The 27,462-nt window shown below is 48.2% G+C and overlaps 2 protein-coding genes across 7 annotated transcripts in view; one reads left to right on the forward strand and one right to left on the reverse strand.

The window, feature by feature from the left end:
• Nucleotides 1-1,329: 1,329 nt before the first annotated feature.
• NTHL1 (nth like DNA glycosylase 1) lies at nt 1,330-8,679 on the reverse strand. Its single transcript, XM_063314722.1, has 6 exons — nt 8,613-8,679; nt 7,096-7,331; nt 6,831-7,001; nt 5,064-5,223; nt 2,898-3,003; nt 1,330-1,489 (listed from the first exon to the last, which is right to left on the reverse strand). Exons 1-6 carry the CDS (start codon nt 8,662-8,664, stop codon nt 1,366-1,368), a joined length of 849 nt encoding a protein of 282 aa, XP_063170792.1. The 5' UTR covers nt 8,665-8,679; the 3' UTR covers nt 1,330-1,365.
• A 1,097-nt stretch (nt 8,680-9,776) lies between these two features.
• Nucleotides 9,777-27,462, forward strand: part of TSC2 (TSC complex subunit 2) — a 55,912-nt gene continuing 38,226 nt past the window's right edge. For 4 of the 6 annotated variants that reach the window (XM_063315154.1, XM_063315156.1, XM_063315153.1 and 1 more), the window contains exons 1-13: nt 11,090-11,250; nt 12,663-12,749; nt 13,403-13,513; nt 13,612-13,756; nt 14,004-14,121; nt 14,550-14,598; nt 15,210-15,335; nt 16,422-16,495; nt 16,723-16,849; nt 21,394-21,537; nt 22,910-23,047; nt 23,996-24,099; nt 25,501-25,582. In XM_063315154.1, coding sequence (XP_063171224.1) covers nt 11,116-11,250; nt 12,663-12,749; nt 13,403-13,513; nt 13,612-13,756; nt 14,004-14,121; nt 14,550-14,598; nt 15,210-15,335; nt 16,422-16,495; nt 16,723-16,849; nt 21,394-21,537; nt 22,910-23,047; nt 23,996-24,099; nt 25,501-25,582 — 1,440 coding nt within the window. In that variant the 5' untranslated portion in view covers nt 11,090-11,115. Of the gene's footprint in view, nt 9,857-11,089; nt 11,251-12,662; nt 12,750-13,402; nt 13,514-13,611; nt 13,757-14,003; nt 14,122-14,549; nt 14,599-15,209; nt 15,336-16,421; nt 16,496-16,722; nt 16,850-21,393; nt 21,538-22,909; nt 23,048-23,995; nt 24,100-25,500; nt 25,583-27,462 lie in introns of those variants that run through there. The other 2 variants (XM_063315152.1, XM_063315158.1) reach the window with 2 other exon arrangements.

Below are 27,462 nucleotides of genomic sequence, written 5' to 3' on the forward strand. Positions count from 1 at the left end.
TGAGTTGGAGAAGGGCCTTTGACTGCCATCAAGCTGGCGGGCATTTCAAGGGCGAAGTCCAGGCAGTGGGGAGGGAACCAGTCTGGTTTGGGACAGAAAAACCCAAACCAGCAGAACACAGACAAGGTTGGAGTAGCTACTCTGCAAACTGCAGCTTTCTCAGTGGGGTTCCTTATGTTAAGACTTACATCCCCCTTGCTCCAGGAGCTGGGGCACTTCTCCTTCCTCCAATTTCCCCCCACAAGGCTGGCCTGGGCTGGGCCTGGCATCTAAAAACCCCTAGCAAGTTTCCATGGTTGTGTGGATTTGAACCTAAGTCCCTCTGGTCCTAGTTCAAAACCCAACCATGACACCTTTTTAGTTTCATCACCACTAACAACTCAGAGCAGACATGAGTGTGCAAAGTTGATCTCCTAAGTGCCACTGCATCCCTAAATTTTGTTGCCCGCTTGAGTCAGGGCTTCTTGGGCAGAGCTTGGCGCACAGAGGAGCAGTGGGAAGCCCGGCCTTCCCAAGGATGCTGACCCACAGTTCCCAGCCTCTGGCGCCATTATGATGACCTCTTGCATCCCTTCCAACATGACGATTCTCTCGGTCATCTGTCAGGGATGGTGTAGCGAATCCTGCAGCCTGAGGGGTGTTGGTCTTGATGACCACTTGGACCCCCTCCCACGCTATGATTCTATTAATCTTCAACCAATGGGGTTGGAAGCCCAGGGACTGGCAGTTCTGCCATGAGCTGGCTTTGGCTCCTCCTACAGCCTGGGCTGCACCAACATTGCTTGCTTTGGGGCGCCAGTCCTTCCCTGAAAGCCTTTAGGGCTTGGCACCTGGTGCCTGGCTCTCCCTGTTGTCCCTCACACGATGGCTGTTGTGCTTCAAGCATTCCAAAGGATGGTTTTTTATTTCATTTGGACAGGCTTTGGTCCTTAAACTAGGAGACGAGCTATAAATATTTTGTAAAACAAACACCTTGAAGGCCCTGGGTTGCCTGCTCCAGATCTATGCAGTCCTTCCTTCTCCTTCCAGACACCCCTCTTGAATGAAGTCAGCCAAAGCCTCCTTCCCAAATACTTTTATTTATTACACTGCTGGCTGGGCAGAGCGATCCTTCTTGGATAGGAGTCTTTTCTTGGAGATTATAGGGAGGCAGCACAAAATGCCAGCCCTGCACTTCTGTGCCCAGGGATGGAGGACAGGAAGTGCTCAGCTGCGTAGCACTGGGGTAGTTCAGGATCAGACCTCCCTCTTGCCCAAAGAGGCACTGCAGCTCCTGGGACAGGCTCCAAGTCCCGGCCTCGCAGAAAACTTATCCCAAGCAACGTAAGCCCCCAAGACAGAAAGGCCTGGGGGGGGCGGTGTTCTTCAGCGCTTCGTGGATACTGGGCAGATGTCCTTGTTGAGGCATTCACTGCAATGTGGACGGACAGGCAAGCAGATCTGCTGCCCGAAGCCAACCATGAGCCAGTTGATCTCACTCCAGAGAGTCCTGCGGATGGCGGAGCAGGGAGAGGAAAGCAAAGCATTTCAAAGTGATTAATTTCAAACCATCTTCACAAAGAAATTTAGCAGTTGTAAAAAGAAACACAACATTCACCTTCAGTGATGCCTGAAGCAGCCCACCCTCAAGATGTTAAGGAAGAGACTTCCCAAATGGTGTGACCCAACTTAACATTACAATCAGCAAATAATTAAAATACTGGAGCATCAAGTAACAAAGGTGAGGTGGTCCCTGACATGCCGGCACTGGGGACACTAATGGAAAGTGAGGTCTGGCACCGCACCCCATTTATCAAAGGGTAAACGGAGGAGGTTGCTCCCTGCCCCACTTGCTGGCTCCCCAAACCCTTCCCTTTGTCCCGGGCTGGTGGACATATTTTAGAGCCACCCTCCATGCTTCATCCCTAAGAATGCCAGCAGGACTAGGTGGATGCCCAGGGCATTCCTGGCAAGAAAGATGAGTCCGAAGCTGGTCCCTGGCTTTCACTGCCAAGCAAGGTGTTGGCTGGCACACTGATGTCTGCACACACCATGGTGGGAACCACAGCCTTACATGGTGATGGGAGGGAGAAGGCCTTTCTCATAAGTGTGAGAAATTTCCTACAGGGGAACACTCAAATCCTCCTCTTGTACAGTCAAAGGTCAAGCCCAGCATTTTGCCCTGAAATAAACTAGAAGATGGTGAATAGGGTGAAAAATGGGCTTGAACAGTCACCACATTCTGCGTTAACTATGGTTTCTAACCCTTTTTCCAAGTGAGAAGGTGTGCATGTTCCATGTTGACTGATATTTGTGGAATGCAGACCTCTAAGACAAGCATTTTTCAGCCTGTATTTCAGAGAACATGAACAAAAGCCACTTTGGTGTACTGGTTAAGGCACCAGGCTAGAAACTGGGAGACGGTAAACTCTAGTCCCATCTCAGGCACAAAGCCAGCTGGGTGACCTTGGGCCAGTCCCTCACTCTCAGCCCAGGGAAGGAGGAGGTGGTGATGGCAAACCACTTCTGAAAATGTTGGCAAGGGACTCATCCAGGCAGTCATCAGGAGTCAAGAGTGACTCAAAGGGACCCCCCTCTTCCCCCCCCCCGAGAAACTTGAGCTCTTTCAAGGTGGACCAGTTTTCAGAGAGGAAAATATGATGACCCTTGAAAAACAGACACCCCCCCGCACCACCACCCTCCTCTGGAAACAAGCAGTACTGGAGGGAATGGTCAATGAGACCATTTTTGAAGCTCCTTTGCCTGTGGCTAATCAGCATTAATCAGGAAAGGAGTTGGTGGGGACCTCTTATTTCACTGTCCTTGCACAAAATCATAGGAGCTGTGATCTCATGTTGAGACTGAGAGCGAGCGAGAGAGAGAACTGAAATATTTAGGACCAGCGTGGCCAGGCTCACCTGGGCAGCCATTCCTCCAGAGCTTGCCTCATTTCCTCTGGAAGCTTCGTTTCCTTCTTCGCCCACTTTAACCTGTTGCAAATCCGATGCACATGTGTATCCACACCTGTAGCTCAAAATCAGAAGGGGGGAGCTGTTGTAAACAGGGACTGGGAAAAACCCCTCCCTGCTGTAATCAGATGCGTCCCACAGCAGTTGATCCTCTCGGGAGTGCAGTCTTAGCGCCCAATCTATCAACTCAGCTTGCAAATTGGCATTTTGTTTAACTATAGGGAAAAAAAACCTTCGTCAGAGTGAGGTCTGTCCCATAGCCGAACATCTACAAATGGAGATAATGGGTTCTCCATCTCTGGAGAGTTTGAAGAAGAGGCTGAATAGCCACCTGTTATGGACATTGCTGGTGGAGGAGAGGGGGGCCCTCCCCAGGGGGAAAAGCACATGCGCAGTACTGATTCTCTTTGCCTCCCAATCAAGAGATCTAGAAAGGAACCACCTTAGCTTTCTGAGCTTTTCTAGTAGGATTTGCAAGTGCCTTCTCAGTTTAGCAGGATTTTGCATTGTAGAGTAGAACAATAAAAACTAGAGCTAAATCTTCTGATCTCAGTGTGGTTCTTCGCTCTATATCCTGACACCACCTTTCAAGAGTTTGGTTTTCTAGAGGGCTGGGCTAGATGACCCTTTGGGTATCTTCCAACTCTACAATTCTATGTATATGTTGGCTAGGAGTGTGGCGAGACAGCCTAGCCGCTGCTTTGAACCAGTGGTTCTTCTGCTTCTTTCCAGACTCAACCCCCTAATTCTTCTCCCGCTCATGAACAAAACTTGGAGCCAGAGGCTAAAACTTTAGGTCTACAGCCAAATGCTACATAAAACCTCTGCAGTAAGAAGGTGATAGAGAAACAAGCTGAAATCTGATGACTGTTCATCTTTCCTATGTCCAAGGCAAGATCCCAAGCTATTTCCTCACCAGTTTATGCCATGACTAGAGATCACGGAAGGAGGAGAACATTAGTGACCTAGGTAGGAAAGGCTGCAAAAACATTCTTTCTTCTGGAGCTCCCAGCAATGAACAGGACTGCCTGTGGCATATTAATCATTAATTGGAAAGAAATTGAACTGGAGACTCAGCAGGACTGTTTGCAAACACAGCCGCTAATCTACTTTGCCACTCTTAGTGGCTGCTTTCCCCCCCTGCCCCCCAATTCTGGCTTCTGCTCAACTACCCTGAGGTTCTCACAGCCAAGCCATTCATCAGAAATCGACAAACCCAAAATCCCAGCCTGGTGCATCGTTAATACTCATCCGCATTCAGGAAAGCAGGGCAGAGAAAAGTGCTGATGCTAAGAAAGCATCACAGTGCCACCTGCTGCAGGATTCTGTCATGTCACAGAGACACTCAAAGCAGAGTAACCCTTTTGAAGCAGCAACAGGAATTCGGAATCCCTCAGCCACAAAAAAGTTCTTACAGCTAGATGCATGAGCCAAGATGTCCCCCATGTAAGCCTTACCTCTGTCCTAAATTCACCAGATGGCTCATTACAATTCTTCCAGGCCCATCCCACTTTATATTATTCCGTGAAATTTGGGCTGGCTGAAAAACTGGTTGGCAGTTCACTGCTTGCCATGGACACGCCAGCCCATTCCACCTCTCCTGTTTCTCCCATGAGGAACCATATGCATGCCAGACACTTTATTTCATGTGCAAAACCCGAACCCCAGATCAAGCCATAATCTGGCCCTGACTCTGCTGCTGGCATTTCAGAAAGCTTTAAGAAACTTAATGAAGCTCGCGAGATGGATGTTATTTGTAGGGATGGCTGTTGTCCTTAGCTGCCATTACATGCATGCAGTATTTATTATTGTTGTTATTGATTGGTTTTACTGAGTTTTAATTCAATGGTAGCTGCCCAGGGTCACTGTTTGGCCATATAAATTGACAAATGAATAAATAAAGCTGAACTTTGAGGTTTAGGCAATCCTGATGTAAATAGAAGATGAACAAATGAGCAGGAACTGGCAGATGAAGGATTTGGACGAGAGGAAGTGAATGTGAACTGGATACAAGGCAGAGGTTGTCAAAAATCTAAATGTGCGAGAATTAGATAGCTGAATGCCTGTCCCTCAAAAAGACACAGAAAAAAAATCTACTGTGGCAAGAGACAGTACCGATTCCTGAAACATCCTTCCAGGCAATGTCCATAACCAGATGGGCCATCTTCGGACCGACCCCAGGTAATTTCACCAGCTCTGCAACAGTCCGTGGGATGTCACCAGCGTAGTCCCGCTTCAGGATTGCTGTAGTTTTCTGGATATATCGCACCTTGTTCTGCAGCCCATAAAAAGGTAAACTGTTGAGCTGGACTAACACAAGAGTAACGGCCCTCCTGGATCAGTCCACGGCCCATCCGAGTCCAGCATTTGTTTTTTGTTTCCCACTGTGTCCTAACCAGCTGACCCGGGGGAAGGAGGGGGTGCTTGCAACCAGGAGAGAGACCTGCTCTTTCTCTCTCTCACCACTGTCCCCCTTCGAGTAGTATTTGGAGACAGTTGCTCCCAATCCAGAGGTAACTTGGAAGCTTCAAGACCAACCACCCTCCACAGACCTGACCTGCATTTCTCCAAACCCTTTTGAAAAGCCATCCACGTTAGTGCCTCTCACACCATCTTGAGAATATCAGAGCAGCTCTGCTGGACCAGGCCAAGGCCCGTCTTGGTCTAACATTTTGTTTCTTGCAGTGGCCAAACAGATGGCCTTGGGGGCTTACAACCAGGAGATGGAGACCTATCCCTCCCCACTGTTGTTCCTCTGCAACAGATATTTGGAGGCATTTGCCCCCAACCTGGAGGTAATTTTCCTGCCTTCACGACCTCCGAAGATTAGCCTCCTCCATGACTTTATCCAATCCATCTTGGAGCCATCAAGGCTAGTGGCCTCCATCACCACATGCTACAGCAATGAACTTCACAGGTTCAGTACGTGCCATGCGAAGAGATGCTTTCTTTTGTCTGTCCTAAACTGCCTTCCCATCGTGTTCTATAGGTACAGTGATCATAAATCCTTTATTATATAAAGGACAGCCCTTTATTTCAGAAAGCTGTCCTTTAGATTTATTTTTCAAAAAGTCACTTCTGTCCTTTATTTTGGTCATTTAACTTTTACCATACGTATGGTACCACTTAATGCACAGTCTTTCACATTCACCTGAAAAATATGGAAATTGAATTGTCTTCTTAAAATGAATTTAAATATACTTTTTGATTTTAGATATTATTGGAATATGCACTGTTGTAAAGTTTTTCTTGGTTTTGCTTTTGAATTTTCCTTTATAAAGCAAAGTTATAAACACAAACAATTAAGTTTTTTTATCCTTATGAATCTCTTTCAGATTTGCCCCCTTTTCAGGTCTGTCCTTTATTTTTTCCAAGAAAATATGGTCACTGTGTCTATAGGTAACCCCTGGTCCCAATGTTTTGAGGGAGGAGGAACATTTCTTCATGCGGCGCAAACAGCTTGACCAGGGAATCAAAGGGAACACTGAAGGTAACAGAGGCAGCCTTCATCCACCTTCTGCCCGCAGGGTCTCCTTGCCATAAAGGGATGCGCAGGGTGACGTTTTCCTAACTGGCAGGAGGTTACTTTGGGTCTGTGCAGACAGAGAATGGATTAAGTCGTAACAGCTACTGTACGTTCACACACAAATGGCCAGAGCCACTTTGTTGAACCTACTAAGGCCTTGGATTGTGACTTAGGAGGCTCCATGGTGGTTTTGAGCCTGGGCCCCTCTGCCCAACCAACCTACCTCACAGAGTTGCGAGGGGAGTCAATGGGTGGCAGAAGCGCTCCCATTGAGGACAGAGAGTATAGTATATAAATGCACAAAATAATCAACCCCACCCAGCTCTTCCCCACTCACCATGTGGCGAATCACTCACCCTCCAAAAGCCGACAGGGTAAATGAGCCGGCCCAGAGCCTCCTCGTCGGTCTCCAGGATCCGGTCCACCGTTAGGCCATGCTCCCTCAGGCGCATCATGGCTGCTGAGGTCACCTGGTCCCTTGTCTGGCTGGAGAGCATGAGCGACAGCAGAATCTGGTAGCGCTTCACCTGCCAAGTGGAAGGCAGAGAAGAGGCAAAAGGGAACCTGTCTGGCCAGCCCGGGGGCCCCGACCCTCCCCTGCCTCCTGGCTGCCCCACTCACCTCTGGAGGGGCCTCCCTATCAAAGCATGCCCCGGCCCCCATCTGGTCCACGGGGGCGTCCCTTTTCCTCCGCATCTCCCGAATGTTGGCCAGCTGCTGTTCCCAGCTGGCTGGTTCCCATTTCTGCTTCTTGGGCTCAGCTGCCTCCTCCGCCTCATCTCCCCCTGGGGGTTCGTAGGCAATGCAGACTTCCCCCCCCCTCTGGGGATTTCTTGTGCAGAGGGTCTCAGTTGCTGCTATGATACAAGTGAAACACACACACAGACAAGTAACTAACAGGAGACTCGGAAAAGCTCTTGGATCATGGCAACTCACAAGATTTCATCCAGTGATACAAGATAGGAAGTAATTTTCAAACTTAGCAGAAGGAAAGAGAAGATACTGAACTGGGAAGAAAGAATCTGAGCATAACATGAGGGTGGTGACTGGGAAGTACTGCTGCTGCTGCTGCGGCTGCTATTCCCTCCCTCCCTTCTATGTGGCCTCATTCCTGAAGGCTCTGGACAGCTAACCACCAAAATAATTTCTTAGATTAAAAACAACACACCCTCAAAAATAGTAAGTAAAGTTGTAAATAATATAAGCAGATTAAGCACAGTAACAGAGCTATCAAAATAATATACAAAATTCTGTGTCTTCAAACCTTCCTCACAGCCTGCCTGCCTCCTACGCCAGACAGGGCAGCTGGGTCTGAACCAGGGAAGAGGTCTGTGGACTGGGTCTCCGTGGGGGGGGGGGTCCAAAGCAGGGGGTCCATCGAAAACGCCCACACCTGGGGTCCTGATCAGGTGGGCAGATGCATACGGGAGAAAGCGATCCCACGGATAACCCATATTGTCTTCTTATATTATTATTATTACTACTACTACTACCACCGCCACTGTCTTCTTGGCCTGTTCCTGCATCTTTCACACAGCCTGGCATGCCAAAGAAAAGGAAAAAAGGGTAAAATAGCTGCCAGTGACCGCAATGGGGGCCAAATTCAAAACAGAGCTGGAAGCGCCTTGGCTACGCAGCGCCTCCGTCCCTGTGGAATCTTCTTGGCCAGACCTGCACGGGGCGCTCCAGAGATCTGATCAGCGCCAGCTGAGGTCTAACGGTTGTTTTTATTACTGGGAAACGGTCTGAACGTGGGGGGGCCGTTTCGGCTTCCGATTTGTTGGGACCCGGAGGGCCTTCCCAAAACCGACGCTCGCCAAGCCAGCCGTCCTCTATCCTGCCCCCCCCGAACGTGCTGCAGCCCCCGCTGGCCTCGCTTCAGAGCTCGCCGCGTTTTGCCCCGAACACGTCCCGGGCTTTATTTCGCGCAGCTTCCAGGAAAGAGGAGGTAACGGGGGCGGGAGCCCGAGGGGCGGCGGGTTTCTCCACAGGGGCTGAGGCCGCGGGGGTCGGGCGCCTGGAGGGCTGCCGTCGCCCCCTCCTCTTACTCCCCAGAACTTCTCGCAGAGGCTCCTCGGGGTCTACAGCGCCCATCAGCCCCAGCCAGCGGGGCTGTCCTCCCGGGTCCTCCGCCTCACCTCGCGCTCTGCTCAGCTGCCGCTGGGCGGAGAGGCTGCGTCCCGCGCGCATGGCCCCGCCCGCCCAGGACTACAGCCCCCACAATGCCCCGCGGCCAGAGCCGCCTCCTGCTGTCGCGGGCGCCTCAAACCGGAAGCGCAGAGGCCCTTCCGCCTGCAGGGGGTGGGGCCCCGGGGAGGAGGTGGAGCGGCGGCGGCGGCGGCGGCGGGGTGAGTGGGGTGGCGAGCGGCCGCGCGGCGTGGGGATCGGAGCCGGGGGTGTCCTGGAGGAGGAGGCCGGAGCCAGCCAGAGCGTTGGGTCTGCGGCCGCTCGCGCAGCAGTCGGGTAAGCTCTCGGCGCCCTGGGTCCCCCGGGCCTACCCTGCAGGGCCGTTGTGGGAGGCCTGGGCTCGGCCTGCCCCAAGCCGTGGAAACGCGAGCCGGCCGTCGCGGCCTCTCGGTTCTGCGCGCGCAAGGAAGGGCGACCCGGGCCGCAGCGGGAGGGCCCGCAGCAAAGGCGGGCGTGAACCCGGGAACCGCGCGACCAGGTCCCGCTAGGGGCCCCTGAGCCTGGCCGGGCTCTCCGGCGGTGGGTGGTGCGAAGCCAGCGGGCAGAAGGTCCCGCCAGCCGCTGAGGTTGGTCAGGAGGAGCTGTGAGCTGGGCCACCGTGGCTAAACTGCCTGCAAGCCCAGAATTGTGCGGGCAATTGGCGGAGGCACAGAATACCAAGGCTGCCGCGGTTTGGTTCCAAGGAGTTCGCTGCGTTAGCCCTTTGCAGCCCCAAACAAGCAGAACGTGGCGTCTGTTGGAATCTCAACGATGAAGCCAGATTTATTTTACTTCTGCTGCCGGGAGGACTACCGAGGCAAGTCAGGCCCAGCTCTGCTGAAAGGGAAGGGCAGGCTGTTATGGGGATCATCAGAGTTGTCCCACTTCCGCAGGGCTCTTTTGCAAAGGGGGCGTTTGTTCGTCCTTAACGGGAGCACCTGAAGGGCGCCCTTATTGCTCATGATTTGCAGTCTGGTCTTGACAGATCAGTCCTAGGGCTGAATAAAGACATTCTTGCAAGCAAGAGTTCCTCTATTATATTGACTTCTGGAAAAGTCTCTCTGTGTGGCAGCCTGTTCTCTGATTTGTCCTAAAAGCAGCAAAGAGTCTTGGTGGGTGAATTAATACATACCACAGATGGATGTCTGGATTGGCTGAAGTGCGGTGGTACAGGGCATATTGCTTTTTTCAGTAGCTTGTTGTGAAAGCAAGAACTGTTAAGTTCTGTATTTATTTGTTTCAATTCACATTCCTCTTTTCCACACACAAGGCACTTTCAAGCAGCCAACAAAGCAACATATGAAACTGTTAAACCTAATTAGAACAGTAGCCTACTGAAGCATAGCTTGATGGATGGAAAGGTGATATGGAGTAAAAATTGTGAGGCATGTTACATCCAGAGTTCTCTCATTTTCTTATTGTTACAGTAGCCCCATGTTCTCATGAGTCATTTTGTATTTTCTAAAATGGAAATATTCTAGAAATGATAATTGGGCATTACAAGCTATTTACAAGCAGCAGTGAAAATCAGATCAATAAAACCAATCTTATTGTGCTATCAGTACAATTACTGTTTCAGCTCAAAAAGTGTTTATGCATACAGTACTACTCCACTAGTTGTTAAATTACCAGAATAAAGTTTGAAGTGCTTTATCCAGACTGAAAAATAGGGTTTATTGTAATGATTAATCAGCATTAGTGTTTGTATTTCTAAGACTTTGAGAATGGGGAAACAGGATAGATTAATAACACCAATTTATCTTAATAAATAACCAGCATTCTAACATAGCTGTAGTAACTAGCTTTTTAAAACTGCAAAATACCTTTAATTTGGCCATACCTTTCAGTATGATCAAAAGAAACAACAGTATTGCTGGTCTGAATTTAATTATTGCCAGAGGTTCTGGTTTGCCAAGTCACCTTGTTTCATTTCAAGAGAAAGATTTGCTTGCTTTTTTCTTTTTAAAGACTGTATTCTATGGATAGCCTACCATCCTCCAAGGACCTGAGGGACCACCCAGAGTTACTCATTTCCCCACTATATACTTACCACAACCCTGCAAGGCCGGATTGGTTGAGAGCCTGGCTCCTGGGCTCCGCCAGTGGGTTCAGGGGACTAAGAGGGAGCTGAGTCGCTGTCCATACATTTGTTTTAACTAGAGCACCAACTGGTGCTCCTCATATAAATTGACAATATTGGCATGTGTGTTAATGCACAGAATTTGGTAGTTTCAGCTGCTGCTGCTTTTTTATAAGGGGGTGGAGGTCCTGACAAAACTGGACATGCATCATATTCCATAAGGCAGCCTCCTGTATGCCATGTTTGAGCAAGGGTAGAGTGGGTTGTAGGCATCGGTGCTTTCTTGTTGTCCTGCCATGGGATGGTTGTATTGAGAAAGTCTCTCTCTCGGCTCTGCTCCCTTGATGAAGCCACCTTCTGTCGCTATAGTTTCCTCGATGCCGTCTTAGCTAACAATGGCAAAACCACCAAGTAAAGATCCTGGGCTAAAGGAGAAGTTTAAGAGCCTCTTAGGACTGTCATCCAGGCCTAATTCTAAGTCATCTGAAGGAAAACAGACAGAGTTCATCATCACTGCAGAAATACTCAAGGTAACATTCAGAAATATTGCAAGCCTTGAACTTACATTAAGAGTTGAGAATTTTACTACAGTAGATGCCTCAAGAGCAAATGCATACAGATTTTAATTTCAGGGACTTTTTTTACTTTTTAGTAAATTGCCTTAAGATTTGGATTGCCCAAGGATTTGTGGGTGTGATAAACCCTCAGTTTCACGGACTTTGGTTTAGTGAATGTCAGATGCAACAGACAATGTCTGTATACTGTATGCTTGTATGTGTGTGCATAAAAACCTGATTGCCATTTTATGTATAAATAAAATACGTATTTATAAAACCCCACCCACCATTTTATGCATATGTAAAATCCCCTTCAGATTCAGTGGATTTTCTGCTTTAAAAGATACCCCTTCTCTCCATTGCTGTTCAGCTGCGGGTGTACTTCAGCACCTTCCTGGATGTGGTTCTGGCATTGCCAGAACCCCATGGAATAGCTTTATTAACTAGCCCCAGTTAAGTAGCCCCAACCCATTTGATTTTTGAAGCTAGCATCTCAACAGCCCTGCTGTGAGTCAGCTAAGCCCCAAGGCAGCACGCGTATTGACAAGGGCAGGAACATTTGTGAAATCCACGCAGGGGAGCAAGTTCACTCACCGCCAAGACATGCTGAAGTGCTGCTTGTCGGGCGGTGGGGACTGTCATTGTGATGGGAAGGACAACATGTTGGAAAGGCAATTCCTTCACCAAGAGGCCCCCCCCACACACAGACACACACTGTTGAGGCTGGCGGGTGCCTTTAGAAGTGTGAGGACACACTGAACATAGTGGCCACTGGAGAGGGTGGCCAATCACAAAATGGCACCTGTGTGTGGAAAATAAGCTGTCCCAAAGCACTGGCCTACTAGAATGCTGTCCGTTACCGCTTAAACTTCCTACTCCCTCAGGATGCCTCCAGCCATCTTTGCTTACCTTTGTCCTTGCTCTGGGTACGTGGCTTATTTCCAAGCAGTGCTGTGGCTGGCCATCATTTTTATTTTCTAAGAAAACTTAGGGAGGCCTGAACCATTCTTAAAACTAAAAGGTGGGACAGGGAGCTGGGCAGGAGGTGTTCTGTGAGCACGTTGGCACCCATGGGAACCTGTTTGGGAGCTGTGGCCCTAGACAGATGCTCCTGTTACCGTTGTACATTTTCCAACTCAGCAAATGCTGATTCGTCAAACTGGAAGAGCACAGTTACTCTTCAGAGGATGGTGCATGGGGGAGGAAGGTCAGCTTTTCCCCTAACTAAAAAATATGAGTAAGTGTGTAAGTATCTTTAACCGGGAAATGCTAGTCCTGGTTCCTCCAGTGCTTGATGCGGCCATGCTCACTAGCATTTAGAGCTACCATCCTGTCTGCGAACTTGCTGCTGCTTGTGCAGGTCTGATGCGGTGCTTGTCTTTCAGGAACTGAGCATGGAATGTGGCTTAAACAATCGGATAAAAGCAATTGGTCAAATCTGTGAGGTAGCCAAAACTAAAAAATTTGAAGAGGTGAGTATGCAGAGCTTGCTTTTTGGATAAATAAGGAATGCCTTATATATAAGCATCTACTCCACTGCAGCTGAACTGCATTTCCCTCATGGCTGCATCTCACTCTTTATAGACGGTTTGGGATGAATGGGGGGTGGGACCCCAGGTGGCTAAGCTATAGAGACATTTCTGTTTGCTCTCCCCCAGAGAAGAGGGACTAAAACAAATTGGGTGTTTAAATAACTAATGGGAAGGCAAAACTGGCTCACAAAAGGTTTTTCCTTTGAAAGGAGATAATTTTATTCATTTCTTGCTCAGGGTGACCTGCTTAAGGGTAGTTATCACATGGTGCTTGAAGAGAATGTCAGAAGTTGTTAATTTGAGAAGAGACATGATCTGAGAATCTGCAGTGTTCTGGTGGGGGAGCATCCAGTTACTTTGAAGCAGTATGGAAAGTGTTAAACAAGACATGAATGCTTCTGTTAGGACTAGTACGGGACAGACAAAAATTAAATCAGAAACTAACCCTGTGATGCTAGGATGTAAACAAATCCTCATTACATAATAGGCAAATGTGTGCAGTTGGATCTACATTTAACAAACGTGATTGATACAATTTTAGCTGAATGGACGAAAGGATGCAAGTAACTCTATAAATGTGTCTGTGCTCCCAGCATGCAGTGGAAGCTGTTTGGAAAGTAGTAGCTGATATGCTGCAGCCAGATCGGCCAGCTGAGGCCCGGCATGCCGTCCTCCATCTGCTGAAGGCAATTATTCAGGGACAAGTAAGTGTGCATTACCAAGCAACTGGCTGTGTACTAGAAGAAAGCAGCCTTTCTAAAAATGTACGCCCGTCACTGAAGCCAATTCTTTTATCCTTAAGGGTGAAAGGCTGGGAATTCTCCGAGCTCATTTTTTTAGAGTGATTAAAGATTATCCATCTAACGAAGACCTGCATGAGCGACTTGAAGTATTCAAGGCACTGACAGATAATGGAAAATACATAACATACTTGGAAGAAGAACTCGGTATGTCCCCTTCTTTGGTGGTAATTTCTTGCACAGAGAAGGGGGTGACCAGCACTTACCATCTGTTTTGGTCTTGTGGCCTGATCTAGCAAGGCTTTTCCTTCTGACCTGACAAGGAAGGACCAGTCTGGTGAATTTTGAAATGGGTTATTTAGAAGCTGGAGCCATTGTCTGTCATTCATATGGAGCATTTTCTGGAGTTCAGCATCTGGTATTCTGTCTTGTTTCTTGTTGCTGCTTCTTTCAGCTGAATTTGTTCTTCAGTGGATGAAAGTTGGTTTGACTTCAGAGTTTCTGTTGGTGTTGATCAACTTAGTCAAATTCAACAGCTGTTACTTGGATGACTACATTGCTGGCATGGTCTAGTAAGGCAAAGTTTTAGACCTTCTCTTGGTTATAAGGAAGCGTAATTAGTATGGAGTTCTGGGTTCTGTGGTCCCAACATGTCTAGAAAACCCGGTTTGGGGGAGGCTGTTTTCAGAGAACAGCCTAACTTCTCCGTAGACTTCATGTTCTGTGCTGGCTGGGATGTGGAAAAAGCGTTTATATCAATGTCAGTTCAAGCACTGAGTTAATTGACATGGTAGCACAAGGAAGCCATTAATTAGCCATGAGCTAGTGGGGAACTTGGTCAGAATAAATAAATACAAAATAAATAAATACTCCTCGCATGCCCGAGCCAGGGTGGGGTGGCTTTCTGGCAGACGTGAATTGTAGATTTAAGATTTCTGCACTGGAGGTCCAGCTAAAGCCAACCAACCAACACCCTTAACCACAATTTCCTTTCCTTTAGCATGATTTGCGCCTTATGCATTCAGACCTCTTCTGCAGTTGACATTAAGGTGGGTAATTACATAAATGTGGGCAGGATAAAAAGGGCCCTTAAAAATAGGAGCAGCTCTGTGCTGGGGCAGTGGGACTTCGCTGTATGTTTCTGCTTCTCCTGCCTATAAAAGCCCTTTCAGAATTTTCCGTGTCTGTTTCTCCTGCCTGTGAACTGTCCTCGATGCCTTCTAATCTGTCACTCCTACTGCTCAGTTTGCCATCAAACCCCCTGCCTATTGCCAGCCATACAGTTGGGGCTGCCCACAAGCACCTTGTGTTGGTGCGGTTGGAAGCTGGCCGGTAATCAGCTCTTGACGCACTGGGCTGGTTTGTGGCTGGTAGTGTGTGTCATTGGTTAGACATCTGGGAGGGGGTGCCAGAATTACATGCTCCCGTGCACGTGCATGATAGCCTTTGCTCAGAGGAGGGTAATATTGAACATGCTGAGTTTGCTTGCATTGGTCCTTTGCTGCTCCCTCAGTCCTATCCTGTAAAACCGTTTTACACGCGTTTCCATCAGTTGCCTGCCGTCTTTGTTTTAGTCACTTGTATTTTTGCTGAGGCAGAATAGAAATGAAATACGAATATTACGTGTCTCTATCTCCTCAACCCGACCTTTTCCCTCAAGGTTTCCCTGCAGGTTTTGGATGCTGTGGTGTGCTACAACTGCCTGCCTTCTGAAATACTCCCAATGTTTATCATCACCTTGTGCTGGACCATCAATGTGAAGGAGCTCTGTGAGCCCTGTTGGAAGGTGAGCCGTTTTCCCAGTACCTGAAGCAGGAAGCAGCTGAGTCCTGGGAAGCAAGAGGTGGAGGGGAGAAAAACTCAGAGGCAACGTGATGTTGGGGAGTGCCGCATTAGCCAGCAGCTTGAGTAACCTGTGGCTGGGTTCACGTGTCGGGCAGGCCAGAATGTGCTTGGTCTGGGATAGTGAGTTCTGGCTTATTTAATAGATGACGGTTAAGCCTGCCCTGGTAGACTGGTCTGGCGCATACAGTACGCTAAGCCGTAACGTGCTTTGTTTGTGCTTCGTGCTATTCCTATGAATTGGCCCAGTTAAACAAAAAGCCAACAAATGGCGAGTTCAGCCATAAGAACGTGTGAACCAAGTAGTCTCTGATCCGGTGATAGTCTTACCTCCAGGCAAAGCATACCCAAACCCTTCTATTTTCTTTGTAGCAAGCTATCTTGTGTAGAAGTCTTATGTCCCCAAGAGGTTCTCAAAGGGGGTCACAAAATACCCTCCAGAGAAAGTTGCTTTGAGATTGAGGATGTGAGCGGGTGTGTTTCCTGGGGCTCCCGCAGAAGAATTGGGGGTTTTCAAACAGCTGTCTTTTTTGCGCTGTGATGCTCTGTTGGGGCGTCCACAGAAGAATGCCTGGGCTAGGCCGAGCCGAACAGACAGATCTCTCTCTGCCCCTTTCGGAGCTGTCAGGCTGGAAGGTAGAAAGGTCTGAAGAGCTGGGATGCCCCCAGAATTCTCCCAACTACCCCTCCCTCCCACTTTCCACCTTGCCAGAAAGGCTTAGGGGTCAGCCCTTTGTTGGCTGCGTTCCACCAGAAAAACAGCTTAAATTCAACATCACTTGTCTGTGCTTTTAAAAAACTGGAATTTTGAACTGAGTATTTTTGGGTGATACAGTACTGTATGCCAAATTATCTACCATACAGCACATAATTGATGCAAATGTTACATAGTTTCATTAAATTTCAGTCAGAAAATTTGTCATCGGCCTTGGTGGTCTCTTCAGTTCTTTGTTGCAAAATTTATAGTACTTTCTGTATAGAATTCTTGGGATTTTGTACAATTAACAGAGCGCCCTTACTTGTCCTTCAGCTCATGCGGAGGCTGTTGGGAACTCACCTGGGTCATAGTGCCATTTATAACATGTGTCGGATCATGGAGGACAGGTATGTTGCATCCCCTGGCCAAAGTGCTCTTTCTCAGGGATGGGAGCAAGTCTTAGTGGTGGTACATTGAAGGACTGGCTTGGAAGTGTGGAGGTAGTTGGGTGCCACATAAAATGAAATGTTATTTCATCTTGACTTAGGAAATGTACAAAATGCAGGACTTGTCGTTCTTGTGCTGACTTTTGTGAGGAAGATGATAGAATATTTCAACTGTTCTGTGTTTTCAGGACCTACATGGCAGATGCAGTCCTCCTGAGAGGGGCTGTCTTCTTTGTGGGGATGGCCTTGTGGGGTGCACATAGACTGCAATCTCTCAAAAATTCACCAACATCTGTGCTTCCGTCTTTCTTGAAGGTAAACCTGAGCCCCAGAAGAGTGTTTGAAACATGATGGTGTAGGGTTGTCTTCCCAAACTTGGTTCTTCCAGATGTATTGGATTTTAACCCAAATAATTCCAAGTGCAGTGTGGCCAAAAGCTAAGATCATTATGGCATTAGCCCAACTCATTCCAAAGTTCCCAGCTTGCAAAAGCTTCCAAGGGTTCTAGATAGCAGAGAAAGTGATATTCAGATTCTAGCTTAGATGCAAAGTTCACTGAATATCTATGGCTGGTTGAAAATTGGTTGCCTTGCCTACCTGCAGAGTGATGATAGGATACAATTCAGGTGAGGGGAATCTTCTACGGAGCCCTGAGCTCCTTGGAGGAAGGGTGGGGTAAGAAGCAAGTGAATGTTGGAGAATGGGAATTCTCCTAAGTGTCTTCAGAGTTGCTCACATCCCAAATATTGAGCCTCATAAGTAGCTGGGAAAAAGGATGGAGCCAGCAGGAGTCCAAGGAACCTGTCAACACAGATTCCTTTTTTGATCTGCAAGAGCAGCTTGATTCCCCTCGTGGTTGGTTGCAACCTTTCACAAGCATCTGGTTCTACTCAGAGAAGCCTTCTGCCTTGGAGTCCTGCTTCCACAACTCTAGCAGTTGTTTACCACTTTGATTTGTTTATTAGCTTTACTATAAAATGTGTATACCACCCTCTTCCCAGACTTTAGATGGTTTATGGCCAACAAAATACAAAAAACTACGCAGTTTTAGGTTTAAATAATACTGATTAAAGCAGCTACATAATAATATAATGCAAAAATAGTACATATGATACAAAATTCCCTAAGTAGCGCCAGCCAATTTATTTATTCATTTATTCAATTTGTCCCTGCCCATCTCCCGTCGGGGGACTCTGGGCGGTTATTTAATCAATAATCGATTAAAACAACAACCATACAATAAAATAAAATATACAAATATAAAATTATTCTAATAAATAGCAGTAATAGGAGTAAAAAGTAAAAATTTAAAAAGTCCAAGTGGCAGGAGAATCTAAAACGGTCCATATGTGGGAGGAGTGGTCTATAGCAGCCATCCCCACGTAGATCTATTCCCCTCTCTTCCCCAAGCGAGGCTGCAGAGCCAGGTCTTCAGGGACTTCTGGAAGGCCAGGAGTGATGGGGCCAACCTCACCTCTGGGGGCAGCATGTTCCACAGGGCGGGAGCTACTGCAGAGAAGGCCCGCCTCCTGGACCCTGCCAGACAGAATTCTCTTATCGACGGGGTCTGTAGCACGCCCTCTCTGCATGACTGGGTGGGACGGGTAATATAATGGGGAAGAGGCGGTCCCTCAGGTAGCCGTGAGCGACCATTCGAAGGGCCTCTTGGTCCAGGAAAGGGCGTAACTGGCACACAACCCGAAGTTGAGCAAAGACCCTCCTGGCCACGACTGCCACCTGCTCTTTGAGCAGGAGCCATGAGTTCAAGAGGACCCCCAAGTTAAGCACCGGGTTTGTCTGGGGCAGTGTGACCCCATCCAGAACCAAAGATGACAAGTTCCCAGATCCTGAGGTGCCATTAACCCACAGCCAGTCCGTCTTACTAGGGTTCAGTTGAAGCCTGTTTTCCCCATTCGGGCCCCCACAGCCCCCAGACACCACGAGAGGGCAGTCACAGCATCACTCACCTCACCCGGGATGGAGATGTACAATTGAGTATCATCCGCATATTGATGATACTTCACCCCGTGGTGACAGATGATCTCACCCAGCGGTTTCATGTAGATGTTGAAAGGGAGAGAGTACCGAGCCCTGCATCACCTCACAAAGAAGGGGCTGAGGGTCGGATCTCTCGCTCCCAATCACCACCGATTGGGACTGGCCCTGGAGGAAGGAGGCAAACCAGTGTAAAATCATGCCGCCCACCCCAACTCCCTGAGCTGCCGCAATAGGGTACCGTGGTTGATGGTATCGAAAGCTGCTGAGAGATCAAGAAGAGCAAGGATGCGCTGCCTCCATCCCGCTCCCGCCAGAGATCATCCATAAGTGCAACCAATGCCGTTTCTGTCCCATGACTGGGCCTGCAACCTGACTGAAAGGGGTCTAGATAATCCGTTTCCTCCAGGACCCTCTGGAGCTGCAAAGCCACCACTTTCTCAACCACTTTCCCCAAAAAGGGGAGGTGGGAGACTGGATGAAAATTGTCCAGAACAGTAGGGTGTAGCAATGGCTTCTTGAGGAGGTGCACCAACGCCTCTTGAGGAGGAGGTGCACCAACGCCAAGGCAGCCAGGAACACACCGTCTTCCAAAGATGTATTAACCATTGCCTGGACCCAACCACATGTCACCTCCTGGGCTACTTTTACCAGCCAGGAGGGGCATGGATCTAGATGACATGTGGTGGCATTTACAGTCCGTAGGATCCTGTCCACTTCCTCAGGTCCAACAGGATCAAACTCTTCCCAGATAACTGGGTAAGCACGTTCCCCTGGTATCTCTCCAGACCATGCCTCACGCCTGGAGTCTAACTTGGAGCGGATCTGAGCGATTTTGTCCTGCAGATGCTCAGCAAATTCCTCTGCATGGCCCTGTAGGTGGGTCACTGAGCCCACCTTCCCCAGAAGGGATCAAGTGATCTTAAACAGGGCCGTTGGGCGGCATTCTGCGGATGCAATAAGAGCGGAGAAGTATTGACACTTCACCACTTTTATCGCCACAAGGTAGGCCTTAATAGCGGCTCTAACCTGCGTTCAGTCGAATTCAGTCTTTGTCTTCCTCCAGAGGCGCTCTAGGTATCTCTTAACCCTCTTCAGAACCCTCAACTACTCCGTAAACCATGGGGAGTGCCGGGTTCAATGGGACAAGAGGGGCCACACAGGCGCGATCCTGTCCAAGGCCCCAGCTGCCTCCCTATTCAATTACTTTCTAATTCCCCCCAAGCCCAGCAGAACAGTGCCGTTAACACTGTCTTCCCAAAATTCAAGAGGGAAAGGGCCGTTCTGACCAGGGGAGGGGCAAGCTCTTCTATAAAGGGGCCAAAACCAGAGGAGGTCTGCCTCTGGATTCCCACCCCCTCACCCCTTGAGCGGTGAGCACCCTAAGCAGACCCTCTCAGACAGAACATGTGGGATGGGCAGTGGCTGCTTGAAGGAGACAATCCCAGATAAAGTGGGAGTCAAGTCATATAGGGCTTTATAGGTTACACCAGCACTCTGAATTGCACGCTGAGATCTATTGGCAACCAATGCAAAACCTACAGATAGGTATTGTTGTGCTGTAGGGCTCTTACCTCCTCACAAGTGGGCAACAGCATTTTATACCAGGTATAGTTTCTGGGTAATCTTCAAAGACAGCCCCAAGTAGACTGTGTCACAGAGTTGGGAGGTGACACGGGCTTCCTGCTCCACGTGGGCCATAGTTGTCACCCCAGCCAAAGCTGGGTGAAGGACCCCATCCATGGGTTCTGCCTGCTGATTGAGCAGGAGCTGTCCGTTTTGGGAAGGAGAAGGTCCCAATCCTCATCCTGATAGATTTCAATAAATCATGCTAGGCTGGTTAGTTCACCACCAGTAAATTGTGGATGAATTAGGTCTTACTGAATATGGCCTGGCCTTCACCAGTAGCAGGCTGTTCCTGGTCCCAGGGAAGAGGCCAGAGAGCTGGAAGCAGGGATTGGCACTAACTTGCTGGTCCCCTTCTCCTGGAATGGTCAGCCTGACTCCTCCCAGCATCTCTCCCTCTGTGTGTCCCATGACTCTATGCTTCTTATCCATATTGACCCCCTGAGGCCCCTCATTCCCATGCCAACTGGAGCTCGCTGTACCACCATATTTGTTGGCTATACAACCATGAATCTTCGCCACCATCTTGAGCAAGAGCAGTGGTCTGGCAAGCCATTCCAGCTGACCCCTGGCCACTCTCCACTTTATAGAGCCTGCCTACCCTTTCTCACATTAGCCTTAGGACTTTCCCCACTGCCAGATCTTTTCCCTTGGACCCCTGGTTTGAGAAAGCCCACCCCTGTATTCTAGGGTCTCATGGAGAGAGGCCAACTGGAGTTCCAAGCAGCAGTTACCAACCAGGGTCCTCCTTGGCCAGACAGGTTCCTTCTCCTGGCCCTGACCTCCAGACCTGGTGATGACCCTCCAGCAATGAACATCAACCAGCACCAATTGCCAGCCCAATTGTATTAGCCTTATACAGTGCTTCAGTTGCTGTGGGTATAGCTGCATGAATATTTAATTGTTACAATTATTTATATCCCACCGTTCAAGATGATAATTCCTGCCAGAGCAGCTTCCAAGCAATATTGGAGATTGTAAAACACGCATTCAAAGGAAAGGAACTCCCAGGAATCTTTCAGCCTAACAGTTGCTGTTAATGACCCTGTGGGGGAGAAGGCACCATCCGCTGAGCAGGCTCGGGGGCTGCCCCTCTCCCTGCCTCGTGGGTGGTTGGCCTCCATAACGCAGTCCTGTTTTCTGGACTGTCCCCACGCCAGTGGGATGGCCAGGCGGCACCTTTCGGTTTAGGTGCTGCTCCTGTCCCACCGCCGCTTGGCTGTGGCTCTTCCTTCTAGGCCATGACGGCTCCCAATGCCATTGTGTCTTATGAGATCGTCCTCTCCGTAACGAGGCTGATCAAGAAGTACGGCAAGGACCTTCAGGCAGTCACCTGGGACGTCCTTCTGGATATCATGCAGCGCCTGGTCGAGCAGCTGCAGGTAAGTGCACGGCCTAGTTTAGAGCACACCTGCTGGGGGAACAGCTGGCTGGCTAGTGCAGTTAGCCAGACTGTGAAAATCTGGTGTGTTTTGGATTGTAAGCTGTTCTTACAACCTCACATATTCATGCTTTCTGTTGCTTTTCTTCTTTTCGTTTGGGGGATCTTGTAGGAGAGGCATCTCTGATGTTCTCTTTCCCCTCAAGCTTCGGTCACTAATCCCAGAAATTAGAAAACTAATCCCAGAAATTTAGATGCCGTCTCTGTACTTTTGCTGGCATGGGTAACACCACATAGTTTTATGATATGCAATGTGGGTGTGCATGAAAAAGAAAAGCTGCGGTGTTTTGAATCTGGAGAAAACCAAGGCATTCCAATCTCAGTACCCCCATGGTTTGGCAGAAAGAACGCTGAGAGATTTCAGTTGTTCTGGGCTTCAGGTTGAACAAAATCCCAATGGAAGCCAGGGGCATTTTACAGAAGCAGGAGGGCAAGGTTGATATGCATCATCCCCCTGTCCTCCGCAGCTCCCGATATCCCGCCTCCCTGCCCCAATCTTTCCAGGGCCCCCTCTCCTCTCTTGCCCCCCATCCCAGCCACCACTGAGGAGCCTGGCATCTTACCCACTCTTACTTTTTCTTCCACTAGTTGAATTCTGCCCAGAATAGCCACATTTCAATGTCTACTGAAAACGAAATAGCTGCATTTTATTCCATGTATGGGCCCAGACAGCCAAAACATGTGGGATTAGGTTCAGGCACCGAACCAGCTATTCTGGGCATGGAATGGTTTGTCCACAGAGTTTTGCATATCCCTAATCTACAAAAAGTGATACATCTAAACTAGGAGGCATTGCTTGGAATGTGGTTATCCTTTCCTTGAGGAAACCATGATTTGTGAATAACACCCAGAAATGATCAAACTACCTATTTGCAGTCTAGATTTGAAACCGTTAATCCAAGGAATAAAACTTAAAGAGTTCTGATTAATAGTATCTATTAGCAGGAAGGCAAAGGTCACAGCACAAGAGTTCCAGAGGGTGTCCTTACTTTCAAATGCAACAACTCTATATAGGAAATTTAGGGCAGAAAAACTTGTCTGTTTCCTGCTTTTTCGGTTCAGGGGCTGGAAGCTTGCTTCTTTTTTGAAGATCCAGCAGTCTGCACCTGTTCCTGCACCTGTAACTCTCACAGAAGTCAAGGTTCTTGGTTAAGTAATTGCTGGGGAAAAGTTAGCTGAGTCACAACAAGTTTTGGTTATGAACTGCAGCTAGGAAGAATGTGCATTTTTCTCCCATTCCTCAGCACCAGGATTAATAGAAGCATCTCTACTAGACAATGTTTTGAAATAAGGGTTCTTCTTCTGCCTTTTAGACTTTGGAAAGCCAGGAGTTGAAATCCATTGTTCACGATTTGCTGACTACAGTTGAGGAACTGTGTGACCAGAATGACTTCCATGGCTCCAAAGAAAGATACTTTGAACTTGTGGAGGGATGTGCTGACCAAAGGCCCGTAAGGCGTCCTTGGGAAATGTTCCACCTCAAGTGAAATCTTCTAGTCTTTTTATTCAACCAAAAAGCGCTCTTTCACAAAGTCGTTTCTTTAAGGCACTTACAGATGGTTTTCTATGTGTTCTTAGTGGCTTCTAAATGGTAAAAGCCAACTAATAAGAACTTTGATGGCATTAGCATGCAGTGCTAAGCTAGGATTTGTTTTAGCTATGGTTTGTTGCACAGACAAAAAGAGCAAGGTAAATCCTGGCTTCTTCAGATGAATTTCCTCCTCCTCTTGCCGGTATCACACCTGAGACATCCTTACAATTATTAGCAGACAGACTTTTCTACAAGTCCACGTGAGAGCACTGCATTTGAAGTTTTTGTCTGTGTTCCTTGGCTAGTGCCGAGAAGTTTTACCTGCTTGTGTTGGTGGTGGCACGACTGTAGGGCTTGGGGTCCCTTACGGGCTCTACTTTGAAAAAGAGAAGCTAGGACTTCAGGTTTTCTGTGGTAACAGGTCATGACCAAATCCATCCTGATAGATAAAACTCACTATTTTAAATGTTGTTTGTTCCCCCAAATAAACGGTTTGTTGCTTGTGAAGAGGTTGTATTTGTATGTTCAAGTGAGCCACAGTTAGAAAGAACGAATCTTAGTTATGTGTGAATTAAAAAAGAAAGCTAAATTACCAACTGCAAGGCAGATAATCTGTGCCACTTTTTAACCACCCCTGGAAGAGACCACCATTTAAGTTTCACCCCCTCTGGGCTGTTACACTGGTTCTCCACGACCCTGTTTTTGTGTGTGTAAATGTGTGCAAAATAGTGAGAGGGACCCTAGCCCTTCTGAGCCCGAAGGCTTGGGTCTTACTGCGGAAGGGTAGGGGGCTGTTCAGAACTCCTGGGCAGTTCTCCTCTCAGCATCTTTTTTCCCCCATGGCCGCCTCTCTGTTGTCTTTTGGAAGGAATCTTCGGTTCTCAACCTTATAACCTACCGAGCTCAGTCCATCCACCCTGCGAAGGACAGCTGGATCCAAAACCTGCAGGTGCTGATGGAGAGGTTCTTCAGGTAGGACCAGCAACTGCTGTGCGGCTCCACTTCACCTCTTTTCTCTCCGCAGACATTGCCCGATGAGGGTGTTGAGATGAGGGCTGCAAAGAGCTGCTGGAGACCAGCGTAAGGGACAGACTATTTGAGCTCACACGTTGTCATGAGTGCGGAGGGTGAGCAGGAGGGGGCCCCTATCCAGCAGGGAAGACGCATGCGCAGTTTAGAGGCTTTGAGCTGTCCTTCAAAGAAACCCAGAGCAGACCCACCCTGGGTTTTGGGCTTTATCTGTCTGGGTTTCCCACGCTCCTTCAGTTTGGCAGGATTTTCTACCTACTAGAGCATTCATTAAACACTGGAGACCAACTCGCTGTCTCAGTGTGGCATTTCGCTCTAAGTTAGGACACACGTTCTGTCAAGTCATTATGTGGTTTGTTGTGGACACAGCCATTGTGGTTTGTGAACTGGTTTGCGGCTTAGGGCTACTTATGAGTCCAGCCTATATGATCATCGTTTTCTGATTTTTAATACTACTTATTTATTGCCTCTGTCTCTCCTCTGGGAGCTCAAGGCCACTCACATGGGGGTCTCCTCTCAAACTATCCACAACAACAACTCTGTGAGGTAGGTTGAACCAAGGAAGGCTAGCTGTGAGCTCCGTGTTCGTGGGAGCTTGAACCTAATACCGGTTTGACAACTTAATATACAGTTGAAGGAGCAAACTTATTTTCACTTTGCCCTAAATGATTTGATACCAACCAAGGTACTCAAACTGAAGAAATATTAGGAAGAATTTCTCCATGGTTCAAATTGTTCCAAAGTGGGATTATAGGGGACTTAGCAGCGATGGCCTCTTCTTTGTTAAAGGGTTTGGAAAGGGGTGGTGGGGTGGTCAAGAATTGGGGATGCTGTAGCAGCAGGTACTTTTGTTGACATTGGATTGAACCAAATGATCTGTGAAGTCGCTTACATCAAGGTTGATTCTCTGGCTGGATTCCCACATTGAAGTAAGGATGCTGAAGCCATTGTTGTCCAGATCCAGAGATAACACTAAGCTGCAGAGCACAGTTTACAGCCCCAATTGCTGGGTTAATGCAGCACAATAAATCCAAATCATTCAAACCAAAGATTTATATTGATGCATGCTTTTATTAGTAGCAGTGTTTCTATAATAATTACTATAATTATTAGGATAACAAATAATTAGAACACGGCCCATTAGCCCAGAAGCTCATCACCACTGAATAAGCCAAAGATTGGTTTAGCCTAATGTGTGAACCCATCCTAGAATCTGATGAGTTCCAGACTCTGCATATATTTCAACGAACTTAGCAACACTGGCCACAGTAAGATTTTGAGCTGCAAGTGTAGATTTGGTTCCCTTTTTAAAAGCAATTTTATGTGTCCACCTTTTCTGCTTAGAAATGAGAGTCGGAGTGCTGTTCGCATAAAGGTTTTGCACGTCCTGTCTTTTGTGCTGAGTGTCAATAGGCAGCTTTATGAGGTGAGTCTTCCTCTTATTCTGAGATGGGTCACTCTGATTATACATAAACGTCAAGCTTTGTGGTTAAATAGCATAGAGGAGAGAGGTACAAAATGGTTCACGCGCAAACTGTTCCATGTGTGGAAGAGATGGTGGTTCTTGCTCAAACTGAACCTGTGTTTGGTCCCAATAGCAAGGGAAGCGAGGATGTTTGCTAGTGAAAATGAAATGCGGTTGTTCTGGGCAGATCTGTTTTGGAGGGTGACAGCAGGGAAGAGCCAAGGCTGAGGGTCTCCTTTCGCAATCGCATGTCCCGGTGAAGGCAGTTGAGAAGGGGGAGGCAGTGAAGGGCAAAGGGGTGTGTGTGTTCCTTCTGCAGTGCTGGGACCTTGGGAGGACGCAGTAGGGCCACCTCTCCTTCATTTTGCCAGGCAGGCATCAAGCGGGAAGAGAAGGAGCAGGGAAGACCACAGGGCGGGTGGCCTGGAGATGTGCTCTCCTGGGGACTGCTGAAGCCCCTGAGGAACCGGCACCCCGGTCGTGCCGCAGAAGCGAAAGCAGCGCTGACCTCTCCCTGATTCTGAACAGGAAGGCAAACTTCGCCCTGCTCACCCTGGGAAATCGCTCCAGGTCCCTGCAGGGTTTGTTTTGGCTGAAACCCAGAGCAGCAGCAACAAACCCCCCCACTGAGTTTTGTCTCAGGCAAATTCCAGCTGATCCAAGATGGTTTGGCTGAACTTCCAGAACACAATGCGTTTCTTTCAGAAACAAACGTATTTTCTTCTTTGTCCCCAGGATAGAGGTTCACCCGTCCTATGGAAGGAGGAAAATATTTACAAATAAAAGTGGGCAAAATGGCAGCTCCTTCCCATCGCCTGGGAAGTTCCTTCCCATCGCCTATTTATTTCCACCAGGCCACAGCCTCTTCTCCAGCTTGGCCTTCAGGCATCCTGGGCTTTTTCAGGCTAGTGACTTAGGCCTTGCAGAAGCCTGGGGCATCGACTTTGCCAATTAAGATATCCCAAAACAGGAAAAATTGTCCTGTTTTTGAGGTGGTCAGGGATTTTAAGGAGTGAAATGGGTGCCCAAAGCCTCTGCACAGTTCAAACCTCCCTTCCCTGAAACCACCAGAAAATCAGGCTCAAGGGACCCATTTCTTGTGATAGAACTTCGTGTTGCTGCCCTCCGCATGCCACAGGAAGGTCTGTGTGGCTTTCAGGGCGGTGGAAGCTGCACACCCTGTTTTGTGCGTGTGGCTTTGCTTCCAAAGTCCTCTGTGGCCTTGCTCCCCACACTCCTGCCTCTCCCGTCCAGCATCCCAACCCTAACTCTGTCTTTTGGCCTTGGCTCCTGTAACTTCCCCAGCTTCCCTTTTCCAAATTTCTTTGACTTCCTCCTTAAAGTTTACATGTTTCTCTTGTGCTTCTCTTGTGCTTCACTTGCATGGTCCTCTCTCTACATTCTGCCTTTTCTATGTAACCTTTGATGCTGTCTCATAGATTCGGTGCCTTCCTGCAGTGAATTGTAAACACTTGGAGCTGAAACATCTGCAGATGGCTTCCTTTTGCCTTCCATCTCTGTTTCAGATGTCCCTTGGGTCCTTTTGAAACCTGGAAGATAAGCACTGCTGTGCACTGCTCTGTCTCCTCCCAGCTGTCACCGCTTGTACTTTTCAAACTCATATTTAAGATGCTGAATTTATAATAATTATTTCATCTGTTGATTTTTCAGTATATTACATGGGGTTCAATAAAAGCATCAGAATGCTATTTTTAAAGCTATGGAAGCAACAGTAAAAAAAAAAAAGTTCAGCATATAATAATCATACACAACTGCATTTTTTTTTACTGTAAATTGCTCACAGATCTTGACAACTGAATTTAAAGTCTCAGAAATAATAG

The sequence above is a fragment of the Candoia aspera genome, chromosome 14 (genome assembly GCF_035149785.1).
Source record: "Candoia aspera isolate rCanAsp1 chromosome 14, rCanAsp1.hap2, whole genome shotgun sequence".
In the NCBI taxonomy this organism is placed as follows: domain Eukaryota; kingdom Metazoa; phylum Chordata; class Lepidosauria; order Squamata; family Boidae; genus Candoia; species Candoia aspera.

Bases quoted from the DNA above. Each gene is read 5' to 3' on its own strand.
- NTHL1 (XM_063314722.1), bottom strand. From the start codon at position 8,664: ATGCGCGCGGGACGCAGCCTCTCCGCCCAGCGGCAGCTGAGCAGAGCG. The intron at 7,002-7,095 runs GTGAGTGGGGCA...TCCACTTGGCAG, and splicing joins ATAGGGAGGCCCCTCCAGAG to GTGAAGCGCTACCAGATTCT. The intron at 5,224-6,830 runs GTGAGTGATTCG...TATGGGCTGCAG, and splicing joins ACCCTGTCGGCTTTTGGAGG to AACAAGGTGCGATATATCCA.